At 44.3% G+C, this 14823-nt stretch overlaps 1 protein-coding gene across 1 annotated transcript in view; it reads left to right on the forward strand.

The window, feature by feature from the left end:
• The window catches only part of LOC142312963 (uncharacterized), a 240666-nt gene that overhangs the window by 31775 nt on the left and 194068 nt on the right, over positions 1 to 14823 (forward strand). Inside the window, 1 exon segment of the mRNA XM_075351951.1 lies at positions 7884 to 8644. Within this exon segment, the coding sequence (XP_075208066.1) occupies positions 7884 to 8644 (761 nt within the window).

A 14823-nucleotide genomic window follows, 5' to 3' on the forward strand; every position in this document is an offset into this window, starting at 1 on the left:
TCTCAGTTCTGTAGTACGTCCATATCACAATTGTCTGGTCCCCATTTTGCTGCTAGACCACAACATTCTCTTCCACCTGGACTTCCGTCTATAGAGCTAACAAAATGGAGGATCCACCTACCCCCCTGGAAATAGAAGTTGCTGACCGTTACCTGCCCCAAATCTGTAAATTAAAAAGACAAATGGCAGTGGATGTAGAACGTGCTGGTAAGTTATGAAATCAGTTAAATAAAAATATTATAGTTCAGTGACACAAAGAATTGATCCTGCACTACCAGGGTTTACCTTTCATGGTTGGGTGGCCACAGGAAAGCTGCTCCAGAGATATTTTGCGGTTGATTAAGTATATTGCCTGCTTTATTTCTAATGGCCCCTATGGACGAGGACCCTGAATGTGCACATGCAATCAATGCCAGTAAGTGACCAGCTTTTTTCCCCCTCCTCAAAAAAGCGTTGTCTGGAGAACAAAAGCTTACTTTTGGTCTTTTCTATTACATGAGCATCGTATGCAGCCAGCGCACCTTTCCATTCTGCCAAATCCTCCCCGGACCCAGACCGGATAAAATGTTCCTCTGTGATCCTCACCCGTTCCTGAAGAAAACCCCCGAACTAACGCGTTTTGCCCTTAGACCGACTAATTGCCTGTATTAGTATTCCCCTTAAAAAAAAGCCTTCATAGACTCCTAGACGATGCTCTGAAAGGCCGAACCAACATTATCTTTAAAATAAAATTTAATAGACTTCTCTACCATATGAACATCTATGATCTGAAGCCAGAATGGATTCATAGACCACACCGTCTGGGACCTAGCTGGACAAGGCAAGACACACAATTCCATAATTAAGGGGGAGTGGTCTGACAACAACCTGGGAAGGTATTCTATCCTTTATATCAAGGGTATGACACAGTCCGACCCCAGTATCATATCTATATGGGAGGGAGTGTTGTGTGATTTGGGATAGCAGGAGATTTGCCTATCTGTTGAATGCCTGCCAAGCCACAGATCTGCATGGGAGAGATCAATCAGTAGACCACTAATTTAGATATCGAGTCTGTCTCACGCACCGAACCACATTTAAACCTATCTCAAAATGGGTGTACTATATTGTTAAAATCTCCCATGCATTGAACCACTGCAGCCGGCGCATTGTCTATGTATTTTTCCACCATGCTCATAATGGTGCCGTTATAGGGGGGGTGGGATATAGATTGCCAGCAGCAGATATTTTTTAGTATATAGTTTGCATCGAACCACTACCAGTCTACTCTCCGTATCTGCACCCGAGGAGATCAAGTCAAATGGTACATGTTTATGGATTAGTACACTAACTCCTCTAGAGTAACTGGAGAAAGTAGAATGGAAACTGTGACTTATACATGGCCGTTTTAAACAAGAAGGATTTGCCCCCTCCAATTGAGTTTCCTGCAAGCATATCACTTCTGAATGTTGCCCTCGAATATATTCCATAACCGCCATGCACTTTGTAGTGTCTCCCAATCCCCGATCATTCCACGTTAATACATTAACCTCCCCTGCCATGACTTATCATTGCATATGGTATTAGCATTCATCTCGAGAAGAGGTCCCAGTATATATAAATAGACATATCAGAGGGGGGAAGAAAAAGGTTAAGGCCATATAACACATATATGCGACATTTCAATTTTAAATCCAACTCCTCTTCTCTTGAAACTTGTACCAGCACCTGTGAAGGAATACATGTTATTAAATGCACAAACAAATACAAAACACACACAGTGAACCATACCAAAACCATCTACCACTGCCACCCGTCCAAGAAAAAAGGGCGGGGGGGGGGGCACCAGTCCATCCTGCAACCAAGCATAGAAGAAGGCAAGCAAAAAGAAAAGGGGTCCAAAACCCGGTGTCTACTCCGAAAAAGAAAAACCAACCGCCTGATGTACAGGGTAAATTGACAAAATATGCGGGAACACTGGGCCGTGGATCATGTTCCTATAACCATATCAAGGTGATCAGGCAATAATAAATTATTCAACATGATGTATACGGAGATCACTGCATCAGGGCTGCTGTGGTCTGTGGAGCCTTTGACCATTTTGTTCGATCCATTGGAGAGCATCTTTTGGATTTTCAAAAAAGGAAACAGTTCTCAAAGCAGTGACTTGCTGGAGCGCCGGGTATAGCATGGAGTATGGCACCTGCAAGTTTCTCAGTTGGCGTTTCACATCCACAAATTGTGCTCTGCGCTTGGATACTTCAATGGAGTTTTCCGAAAAGAAGGATACCCTGTGGCCATTAATGGATATTTCCTCCTTAACCCGTGCGGCTTTCAGGATAGCGTCTCTACTGTATCTCAGTAATGGAGTAGCTTAATCAATACTGGTCTGGTAGGGACCCTGTGCGCTCTTTCCAGTGCATATAGCCAAGACAGGGTATCATTGCCAAATAGATTGCTTAGCCAGTCTTCAAAATATTCTGTGAATTGTTACCCTCTGTTTTTTCGGGGACCCCTATCACCCGCACATTATTTCTCTGGAACCGATTTTTTTTTTTTTTTAGGATCATCTGCCTTAAGTTGCAGAGATATTATTTGCTGATCATGTCTTCGGGAGTCCCGAGTCACCCGCGGAAGGGAGTCCTCCAAGCCACTGACCCTGCGTTCCACCTCAGTTAGCCTATTATTAGCTTTTTGCAGTCCCTGTCGCATAAAGGACAATTCCTCTCTGATCTGGCTCATCTGTGAGGAAAGGCTGTCAAAGTGGAACCATATTGTGTCACTGCAGCGAGTACATCCCTTAGGGGTACTTTGCACGCTGCGACATCACTAACCGATGTTAACGATGCCGAGCGCGATAGTACCCGCCCACGTTGCACATGCAATATCTTGTGATAGCTGCCGTAGCGAACATTATCGCTACGGCAGCTTCACATGGACTTACCTGCCCTGGGACGTCGCTCTGGCCGGCGACCCGCCTCCTTCCTAAGGGGGCGGGTCGTGTGGCGCCACAGCGACGCCACATGGCAGGCGGCCAATAGAAGCGGAGGGGCGGAGATGAGCGGGACGTAAACATCCCGCCCACCTCCTTCCTTCCGCATAGCCGGTGGAGGCAGGTAAGGAGATGTTCCTCGCTCCTGCGGCTTCACACACAGCGATGTGTGCTGCCGCAGGAACGAGGAACAACATTGTATTTCCTATTGGTGCGACATTATGAAAATTTCCGACGCTACACAGATCGCCAATTTACGACGCTTTTGCGATCGTTTATCGGTGCATCTAGGCTTTACACGTTGCAACGTCGTTACCAGCGCCGGATGTGCGTCACTTTCGATTTGACCCCGACGATATCGCAGTAGCGATGTCGCAACGTGCAAAGTACCCCTTAGAGTGGGTTCTGGGTCTGCTGGTATCTGTGGTACTACAGGGGTCCCCTGACCAGGCACTGCCGCTGTGGCCCATACTGCACTTTCACTGCACTGTGCATGGATTATGTGCAGCTGAGGTTCTGCAGCTCTGCTACTTTCACAGTTGCACTGGGAGCTGTGGGCCTCATAGGGACCTGCGGTCTCCATGGCATCCTTCCCTTTGCCCACATGTAAGTGTGCATTAGCGGTGGGGCTGGGGAGCTCATTTCATCCTCCGGGAGTAGAGGGTACCTGCATGCTCCTCTGGCATAGCTGGCCAGGTGGCTGCCGCCAGCCTCGCGGTGTTCTTACTCACTGCAGGGAGGCCGGCGCCATCTTGAATATCTACTTCAGTGCTGGCCATCTCCTGTCACCTGCCCGCTCCTCCAGCCATCTGGGAAATGCCTCCTTGTCACTGCCGCTGCCACCAGGTTGTGTGCCGCTGTAATGCTGGTGTGTAAAGGCCCAGTGGTCGCAGATATAGGCGGCTAGGTACAGAGCACTGCTGATCTGCGACCTCTCACATGTCCTTCCAGGCCACACCCCAAAACTGACTAAGACTAACTTTAAAGAGGATTCCGATAAACTACACAAAAAATATCACACAGATTCCATGATATGTCTCTGAGCTGTGTGTGACTGATGACTCTAATATACACTAAAGGGTGCTTTACACGCTGCGACATTGCTAGGGATCTCATTAGCGATGTGACATGCCAGATCGCAGATGCGATCTGCCGAGATCGCACATAGGTCGTTTTATAGCGCCGGTCACATGTGCGATCTCGGCAGATCGCATCTGCGATCTGGCGTGTCACATCGTTAATGAGATCACTAGAGATGTCACAGTGTGTAAAGCACCCTTAATTCACATCTTCAGGAGATGTGTTTCATGGCTCTGGCTCTGGTTTCAAAGCATCGCTCCACTTCAGAAACTTCATTATCTGTTTGATCCTAAGTAATTTCAAAGTACAGTCATGGCCAAAAGTTTTAGGAATGACACAAAAATTATATTTTCACATGATCTGTTGCCCTCTGGTTTTTAATTGTGTTTGTCTGATGTTTACATCACATACAGAAATATAATTGCAATCATATTATGAGTACCAATAGGTTATATTGACAGTTAGAATGAGTTAATGCAGCAAGTCAATATTTGCAGTGTTGACCCTTCTTCTTCAGAACCTCTTCAATTCTCCCTGGCATGCTCTCAATCAACTTCTGGACCAAATCCTGACTGATAGCTGTCCATTCTTGCATAAGCAATGCTTGCATTTTGCCAGAATTTGTTGGTTTTTGGTTGTCCACCCGTTTCTTGATGATTGCCCACAAGTTCTCAATGGGATTAAGATCTGGGGAGTTTCTAGGCCATGGACCCAAAATCTCTGTTTTGTTCCATGAGCCATTTAGTGATCACCTTTGCTTTATGGCAAGGTGCTTCATCATGCTGGAAAAGGCATTGTTGGGCGCCAAACTGCTCTTGGACAGTTGGGAGAAGTTACTCTTGGAGGACATTCTTGTACCATTCTTTATTCATGGCTGTGTTTTTAGGCAAGACTGTGAATGAGCCGATTCCCTTGGCTGAGAAGCAACCCCACACATGAATCGTTTCAGGATGCTTAACAGTTGGCATGAGACAAGACTGGTGGTAGCGCTCACCTCTTCTTCTCCTAATAAGCTGTTTTCCAGATGTCCCAAACAATCGAAAAGGGGATTCATCTGAGAAAATTACTTTACCCCAGTCCTCAGCAGTCCACTCCCTGTACCTTTTGCAGAATAGCAGTCGGTCCCTGATGTTTTTTCTGGAGAGAAGTGGTTTCTTTGCTGCCCTCCTTGAAACCAGGCCTTGCTCAAAGAGTCTCCGCCTCACAGTGCGTGCAGAAGCACTCACACCAGCCTGCTGCCATTGCTGAGCTAGCTCATCACTGCTGGTAGTCCGATCCCGCAGCTGAAACAGTTTTAAGATACGGTCCTGGCGTTTGCTGGTCCTTCTTGGGCGCCCTGGAGCCTTTTTGGCAACAATGGAAGCTCTCTCCTTGAAGTTCTTGATGATGCGATAGATTGTTGACTGAGGTGCAATCTTTGTAGCTGCAATACTCTTCCCTGTTAGGCCATTTTTGTGCAGAGCAATGATGGCTGCGTTTCTATAGAGATAACCATGGTTAACTGAAGAGAAACAATGATACCAAGCACCAGCCTCCTTTTAAAGTGTCCAGTGGTGTCATTCTTACTTAATCATGACTGATTGATCGCCAGCCCTGTCCTCATCAACACCCACACCTGTGTTAATGGAACAATCACTAAAACAATGTTAGCTGCTCCTTTTAAGGCAGGAATGCAATGATGTTGAAATGTGTTTTGGGGGTTAAAGTTCATTTTCTTAGCCAATATTGACTTTACAAGTAATTGCTGTTAAGCTGATCACTCTTTATGACATTCTGGAGTATATGCAAATTGCCATTAGAAAAACTGAAGAAGTAGACTTTGTAAAAATTAATATTTGTGTCATTCCCAAAACTTTTGGCCATGACTGTACAGCACAATCCCTCCTGAAATGGGGAGCACTAATACATTATACCAATTCCAATATCAAGGTAAATTAATTATCAAACACCAAACCGAATCATATTACCTTAAAAACTTATTACTTTATTTACATATATGCCACAAAGGTACACAGATTTAAACGAAAAGTGATGAGAAGAAAGGTGGGAATCAATTTCCCCTAATTCTCACCCTTCCTAGTGAGTGGAGGGTCAGGACAGGACTCAAGTCGACGAGGAACGGGGGCGTCAATGAACTGTAGGACGCCGACCCCTGTATGATAGGAAGGGTGAGAATTAGGGGAAATTGATTCCCACCTTTCTTCTCATCACTTTTCATTTAAATGTGTGTACCTTTGTGGCATATATGTAAATAAAGTAATAAGTTTTTAAGGTAATATGATTCGGTTTGGTGTTTGAGCACTAATACATTCTCTACTTTTCTGGTCAGGACTAGTGATGAGCGAACCCGAACTGTAAAGTTCAGCATCTGTACCGAACAGCAGGTGTTCGGTTCCCAGACACAGACTTCTGTGGGAAGTTCCTGTTATAGTTCAGGTTCCGCCATTCTGATAATAAAAAAAAACACAAAAGGGATAAAGCAGGAGCAATATACTTACCGAGCTTCCCAGCGACGGTAACGATACTTCCGGGCCCGCTCATCAGTGCTCATACATATTCACTGCTTGCCCCGGCCGTCGGCTGCTCTGCTTGGCTGCCGGTAGACAAAGCCCCAACCCTCTCTAACAGTGCCTGTGATTGGCTACGATCACAAGCACTGTTTGCGGCCTTGAATTGTAATGTAAAATAAATAAATGTAAAAAAAAATGGTGTATGATTCCCCTTTATACCGATGCCAGCACAGATAAAGCTACAGGCTGCCGCCCCCAGCCGTGGGCTTATCTTGGCTGTGTATCAAAATAAGAGGAACTGCATGGGTCGCTTTTTTGTATTTAAATAAATAGATCATTTTTAAAAAACGATGTGCGGTCCCCCTCATTTTTATACCCAGCCGAGTTAAAGCCGACATCTTGGGGCTGGTATTCTCAGCCTGGGGAGGCCCATAGTTATTGAGACCCCCCCCAGGCTAAAAAATAGCATCATGCAGCTACCCCAGCATTGTCGGATCTAGTAGATGCGACAATCTCTGCGCTTTACCTGGCTCTTCCGGGGTGTGGTGGCAATCGGGGTAATAGGGGTTAATGACAGTCTTTTGTCTCCAGTAGACACGTACACCGTAAATTCAGTGTGTTTTTCTCACTACAGCAATGCTAAATACATGGATGCTGAATGTGGTTTGGACACACTGCAAGGCTCACAAGCAAGGGGGAGAGTTGACTTTGAGAGAGCGTATTTTGCTGAATTGTTTTATGGAAGCAATGTTGCGTTTCAAGAGCCTCTGAGCCACTAATTATGGGGAAACTCTGATTTTCCATTGAGAGATGATGGACCTGAGTGGGAGCTTGATTTTTTGCAAGATGATAAGAAGGTTTTTTTGGAATAATTTTCACCTACATAATTTTGCTTTACAACATCCCTTTCCATTTCTATGGACATCTTAAGTAGAAAATGTTTAAAATATACATTTCAAGCAAATTATATTCATAGATAATAATTGGATTTATTCTTGGCAGATGATGGTTACAGGAGATCAGAGCGACAACGAACGTCTTCAATTTTTAAATTAGATGATATTGATATCACACAGGATGCAACTGAAGTGAATGCTATTACTCCAGATATCCTGTCGTCCCTTCACAGCAAAGACTTATCAAGTGATCCTGTGAAACAGGTCATCTCATCACATTCATTACAGACTACTAAGAAAAATAAAAGTCACAAAAGACGCATTAAAAAACTTACTGCTCTTAAAGCAAATAAGTCACATTCAGAATATGGAAATAGTTCTCCCCTCAAAACATCTTTTTTTAAACATCAAAAAATTCACATGGAGGAGAAGAGATTTTCTTGTATGAAGTGTGGGAGATACTTTAGCCAGAAATCAGGTCTTGTTAGACATGAGAGAATTCATACTGGGGAGAAGCCACCTTCATGTTCAGAATGTGGGAAATTTTTTGTACATAAATCAGTTCTTCTTACACACAAGAGAAGCCACACAGGGGAGAAGCCATATTCATGTTCTGAATGTGGGAAATGTTTTGCACATAAATCAAATCTTGTTGCACACAAGAGAAGCCACACAGGGGAGAAGCCATATTCATGTTCAGAATGTGGGAAATGTTTTGCACAGAAATCAAGTCTTGTTACACACCAGAGAATTCAGACAGGGGAGAAGCCATTTTCCTGTTCAGAATGTGGGAAAGGTTTTGTACAGAAATCAGTTTTTCTTACACACCAGAGAATTCACACAGGGGAGAAGCCATATCCATGTTCAGAATGTGGGAAATGTTATGTAAATAAATCAGGTCTTGTTACACACCAAAGAGTTCACACAGGGGAAAAGCCTTTTTCATGTTCAGAATGTGGGAAATGTTTTGCACAGAAATCAGCTCTTGTTATACACAAGAGAAGTCACACAGATGAGAAGCCATAGTTATGTTCAGAATGTGGGAAATGTTTTGCATGTAAATCACATCTTGTTAAACATCAGACAACGCACAGAGGGCAGAAGCTATTTTCCTGTTCAGAATGTGGGGAATGTTTTATCAAGAAATCAGATCATATTATACACCAGAGAATTCACACAGGGGCGAAGCCATACTCCTACCTAGATTTTGAAACCTGAGTTATTTGAAAATCATATTTCATTTACTATTAAATATATACTACAAGGGAAAACATTTTTATATTTTACTAGCTGTACTACCCGGCTTCGCCCGGGTTAATAATTGTGGTTAACAAAATAGAATGTATTAACATTCCCGGGATAGAATGTATGAATAGAATGTATTAACGCCTGGGATAGTAACTGTCTCTCTGTTTCTCTCCCATTCTCTGTCTGTATCCCCCTCTGTATATATCTTTGTCTCTCTCCCTATCTCTGTCCTTCTGTCTCTTTCTCCGTCTGTCTCAATCTCTTTCCCTGTCTGTCTATCTATCTCTTTCCTGTCTGTCTATCTATCTCTGTCTCTTTCCCTGTCTGTCTCTTTCCCTATTTTTCCCTGTCTGTCTCTTTCCCTCTCTTTCCCTGTCTGTCTCTTTCCCTGTCAGTCTGTGTCTTTGTAGGTGTCTGTCTCTTTGTGTCTGTCTCTTACCCTGTCTATGTCTGTTTCTTACCCTGTTTGTGTCTGCCTCTTTCTTTGTCTGTCTCTTTCCCTGGCTGCATTATGACACGCCAACATTCCATATAAGGGCGTGGCTGCGCATTCTTCTGAAGTTCTGGCTGCACTGTGGCTCCCAGCTCCATTCGCTTTAATGGAGGTAGGTTTTTTTGGCGAACAACTGTAAAGCGCGGGGTTAAAAATTTCCCCTCAAAACATAGCCTATGACGCTCTCGGGGTCCAGACGTGTGAGTGTGCAAAATTTTGTGGCTGTAGCTGCGACGGTGCAGATGCCAATCCCGGACACACACACACACATACACGCACACATTCAGCTTTATATATTAGACTGGCTGTACTACCCGGCTTCGCCCGGGTTAATAACTGCTGTTAACAAAATAGGATGTATTAACAAAAATGTATTCTGCACACAAAAAACACAACACAAATAGATAGAAATGTAATTATTAAATTGTTGCCTATATTAACCAATCAGAGCTCAGATTAATTAACTGTAGCAAAATAGAAGCTAAGCTGTGATTGGTTGCTATTGGCAAATCTCCAGGCAACAGAAAGCCCTCCCCCCTGACAGTATATATTAGCTCACACATACACATATAGACAGGTCATATGACTGACAGCTGCCGTATTTCCTATATGGTACATTTGTTGTTCTTGTAGTTTGGCTGCTTATTAATCAGATTTTTATTTTTGAAGGATAATACCAGACTTGTGTGTGTTTAGGGCGATTATGTGGCGAGGTTGGTGTATGCGTGGTGAAATGTGTGCTGAGGGTGGTATATGTGTTCAAGTACGTGGCAGTGTGTGGCGCATTGTGGGTGTGTGTTCATATCCTCGAGTGTGGTGAGTATCCCATGTCGGGGGCCCACCTTAGCAAATGTACGGTATATACTCTTTGGCGCCATCGCTCTCATTCTTTAAGTGCCCCTTGTTCACATCTGGCAGCTGTCAATTTGTCCCCAACACTTTTCGTTTCACTTTTTTCCCATTATGTAGATAGGGGCAAAATTGATTGGTAAATTGGAACGCGCGGGGTTAAAATTTCGCCTCACAACATAGCACTCGGCGCTGCCCGGGATAGTAACTGTCTCTCTGTTTCTCTCCCATTCTCTGTCTCTCTCTATCTCTTTGTCTGTCTGTCTCTTTCCCTGTCTATCTTTTTCTCCGTCTGTCTCAATCTCTTTCTCCGTCTGTCTCAATCTCTTTCCCTGTCTGTCACTTTCCCTGTCTGTCTCTTTCCCTGTGTCTGTCTCTTTCCCTGTGTCTGTCTCTTTCCCTGTGTCTGTCTCTTTCCCTGTGTCTGTCTCTTTCCCTGTCTGTGTCTGTCTCTTTCCCTGTCTGTGTCTGTCTCTTTCCCTGTCTGTGTCTGTCTCTTTCCCTGTCTGTGTCTGTCTCTTTCTCTGTCTGTTTCTTACCCTGTCTGTGTCTGCCTCTTTCCCTGTCTGTGTCTGCCTCTTTCCCTGTCTGTGTCTGCCTCTTTCCCTGGCTGCATTGTGACACGCCATTCCATATAAGGGCGTGGCTGCGCATTCTTCTGAAGTTCTGGCTGCACTGTGGCTCCCAGCTCCATTCGCTTAAATGGAGGCAGGTTTTTTGGCGAATAACTGTAAAGCGCGGGGTTAAAATTTCCCCTCGAAACATAGCCTATGATGCTCTCGGGGTCCATACGTCTGAGTGTGCAAAATTTTGTGGCTGTAGCTGCGACGGTGCGGATGCCAATCCCGGACACACACACACACACACACACACACACACACACACACACATACATACATACATACATACATACATACATACACACATATATATATATATATATATATATACACACACACACATTCAGCTTTATATATTAGATTGACAAATTGTACAAAAAATATATAATAGACCGTCCTAATTGAATGACAATGGGAAATTACTTTAGAACCTACCATATTTTTTTAGACTATAGGATAAGACACACTTTTAACAAAAAAGAAATCTTGCTAATACCAGTACATGAGTGCCTGGAGGCAGCTTCCTGTAACAATGGGGAACCCTGAGACATTATCCTTCCCAATCACTGAGAAGACTGCTCTCTCCTCCTGACTCACGTTGATCTGGGCAAGTTACCGAAACCTGCACAGAAGCTGCACGTTCTCAGTGAGCAGATGAAGACCCTTCCACCCGACTAGCTCCAGGTCTTTCAGGTCATGTAACCAATCACATGACTTGTAAGGAACAGCTTAGTGGGGTTATGTATACACAGTGAATGTTTATATAAATTGTATATATGTAGCACAACTGTATGTATTTACACCGACAAGCAAAAAGGTAACAATATTTGGAACGTTTGACTTTCAAGCTCCATATCTTACCATTCACTACTCAAATACTTTATAGACAATCATCTTGGCTATCTCCATAAATAAATTTGACTTACAACTATTTATCCCATGATTAGTTATGCACACTCTTGTCATGTCACCATATTGTTAAAAAATTGCACCTAAGAATCAAAATTTTTATTATTATTTTATTAGTATTTTGTAAATCCACCTTTTGGGTTTCTGCCTGAATCCTTCTGGACATGCTCTCTATTAAGGGGGCTTTACACACTGTGATATTGGTAACGATATATCGTCGGGATCACGTCGGTAGTGACGCACATCCGGCGCCGTTACCGACATCGCAGCGTGTAACACAAATGAGCGACGATCAACGAGCACAAAAACGTGAAAAATCGTTGCTCGTTGACACGTCGCTCATTTCCTTAATATCATTGCTGCTGTCGGTACGATGTTGTTCGTCGGTCCTGCAGCAGCACACATCGCTATGTGTGACGCCACAGGAACAACGAACATCTCCTTACCTGCGTCCACCGGCAATGCGGAAGGAAGGAGGTGGGCGGGATGTTACGTCCTGCTCATCTCCGCTTCTATTGGCCGGCTGCTTGGTGATGCCGAACGCATCTCCCCCTTGAGGGAGGGATTGTTCGGCGGTCACAGCAACGTCGCTGCACAGGTATGTTCGTGTGATGCTGCCGTAGCGATAATGTTCGCTATGGCAGCAATCACCACATATCGTTAGAACGACAGGGGCGGGTGCTATCGCATGCGACATCGCTAGCAATCGCTAGCGATGTCGCAGCGTGTAAATCACCCTTTAGATTCAATCACAAAGAAAACCTGGCACTCAAATCTTGATGCAAAGAAGGTGAATTTTTATTCCCAAACATTAACCAGCACAAAGTTTTCGGTTAGTAACAGACCTTCCTCAGTGTGCTGAAATTAAATGTAATAATAGATAACCATACAGTCTCAAAAATTGCATAAATAAAAAGAACACACAAGAGAAAATAATCCAAGACATATGATGTGGTTTTGTTGCTTTTGGCATCTATTTACAGAGGTGCCAATATTTATACAGAGGTGTGTATAATGAAGGATGGAGCAAAAATAAATGAAACATATTGTATAATTCACCTACTTGTGAAAAAAGTAAAATAATAAACTGTATAAAACAAACATGCAGAACTGAAAGGAAGTAAAAACTGTTGGAAATGGATTAGGCCAAGTTCACACTTCCGTTGTTTTGCATCTGTCACAATCCATCGCCTTTAGGAATTACGGTATCCTGCAAAATATTTTGCAGGAAGTTGTTTTTTCACCAAAGGCTTCTATTAGCGACGGATTGTGACTGATGGCCTTGCGCTGCATCCGCCGCGTGATGGATCAGTCGTTTACTGACTGACCGTCAGGCGGGAGCAATGCTGAATGATACGTTTTTTGTGTGCGGCGGATCGTTTTTTTACTGTGAGCATGCACACCGTAAAAAACCATGGTGACTGTAAATTCTGTTCCACTTCCAGCGGCCAGAATGATCAGCTGATCTCCCGGTGGCCAGCTGTGATCACACGGCTTTTGTGAACGATCAGCCGATTGTCCGGCTTTTGTGAGTGATCAGCTGATCGCCCGGCGAATGGCTCTGAACGATCAGCTGATCGCCCAGCAGCCGGCTTTGTGAAGCTGGGCGATCAGCTGATCGTTCAGAAAAGGTGGTAAAACAGTAAAAAAACAAAAACAATGTATTGTTTTTTTGCAGCATCAGACACATCAGTTGTGCTACTATCTGCAACACATACATTGCATCAGTCACACAACTGATTGTGACTGATGCAGTACAACGCAAGTGTGAACTTAGCCTTAAATGTGATTGGAGCCTGTAGGTTAAAGCATTCTATAGGGTGCTTTACATGCAGCGACATCGCTAACGATATATCGTCGGGATCACGCCGTTAGTGACGCACATCCGGCGCCGTTAGCGACATCGCAGCGTGTGACACCAAGGAGTGACGATCAACGATTGCAAAAACGTCAAATTGTTGATCGTTGACACGTTGCTCCTTTTCATATCATTGGTGGGGCATGCCGCTGGTTGTTCCTCGTTCCTGCGGCATCACACATCGCTGTTTGTGACACCGCAAGAACGACGAACATCTCCTTACCTGCGTCCACTGCCAATGAGGAAGGAAGGAGGTGGGCGGCATGTTCCGGCCGCTCATCTCCGCCCCTCCTCTGCTATTGGACGGCTGTCGTGTGACGCTGCACGAACCGCCCCCTTAGAATGGAGGCGGTTCGCCGGACACAGCGAAGTCGCAGGGAAGGTAAGTCCCTGTGACGTGTGTAAGCGATGTTGTGCGCCACGGGCAGCGATTTGCCCATGACGCACAACCGACGGGGGCGGGTACGCTCGCTAGCGATATCGGTACCGATATCGCAGTGTGTAAAGTGCCCTTATGAGATGTATCAGCACCATGTAGTGGATAAAAGTGGTGAGAGCTATTTATAATATGTGTATGCTTGTGAAGATATGAAAGATACCTCTTTATGGGACAGAAATGTGTAGAGCCCTGTGGAGAAAATGAAGATTCCTGTGGAGCATATAAATAATATGATGTAATTGTTCATACCAGTGGTGGTTCAGTGTGGAGTCTCCTGGGAGTGGTTGGCGCTCATCTTAACATTGAAGAGTCCACGGCTGAAGGCAGCGAGCACTGACCTGTCACCGGAGGTGCCGCACTAAATGGGTGGTGGGTGGGGCTTAGCGGTTGCGGTGTCCAATGGGAAGGAGGGGGGGTTGCGACATCACGGTGAATCGCTCCGTCGGTGGAGGATGGAAATGACCGGTCAGTAAAAGGCGGAGGAGATGCCTGTGCTAGGTCCTTGGGAAAACCAGAGGGCATTGTGTAGCACACAGGTGAATGTGACAAAGTACAGGGCTTCAAGATATAAGATTCCTAGATGTGGCTCTTTTAGGGAAAAAAGACAGTATTAGGCTCTGCTGTGTAATATGTGAATGCACATGGGTGATCTGTGGGGGATAATAAGGATTAGAAATAAATGCAGCAAATGAAAAGTAAATTAACAAATAAATACGATACAGAGATAATGTGGAAACATGGATAATAAAGACCCAGAGAAAGTCAATCGAAGACACTACATTTTTATAATGAGACTTGGATGGTCTAAACTTAAGTGAAAGGATAATATACAGTACAATGCATTCCACGATATTATTATATAGTATTAACTTTAAACAAACGCTTGAAGGTCATATTCTACATTTCATCCAATGATTGTAATTCATGGATCCAGTAGGTTTCCCTGTGTT

Source organism: Anomaloglossus baeobatrachus, chromosome 5, assembly GCF_048569485.1.
Source record: "Anomaloglossus baeobatrachus isolate aAnoBae1 chromosome 5, aAnoBae1.hap1, whole genome shotgun sequence".
In the NCBI taxonomy this organism is placed as follows: Eukaryota; Metazoa; Chordata; class Amphibia; order Anura; family Aromobatidae; genus Anomaloglossus; species Anomaloglossus baeobatrachus.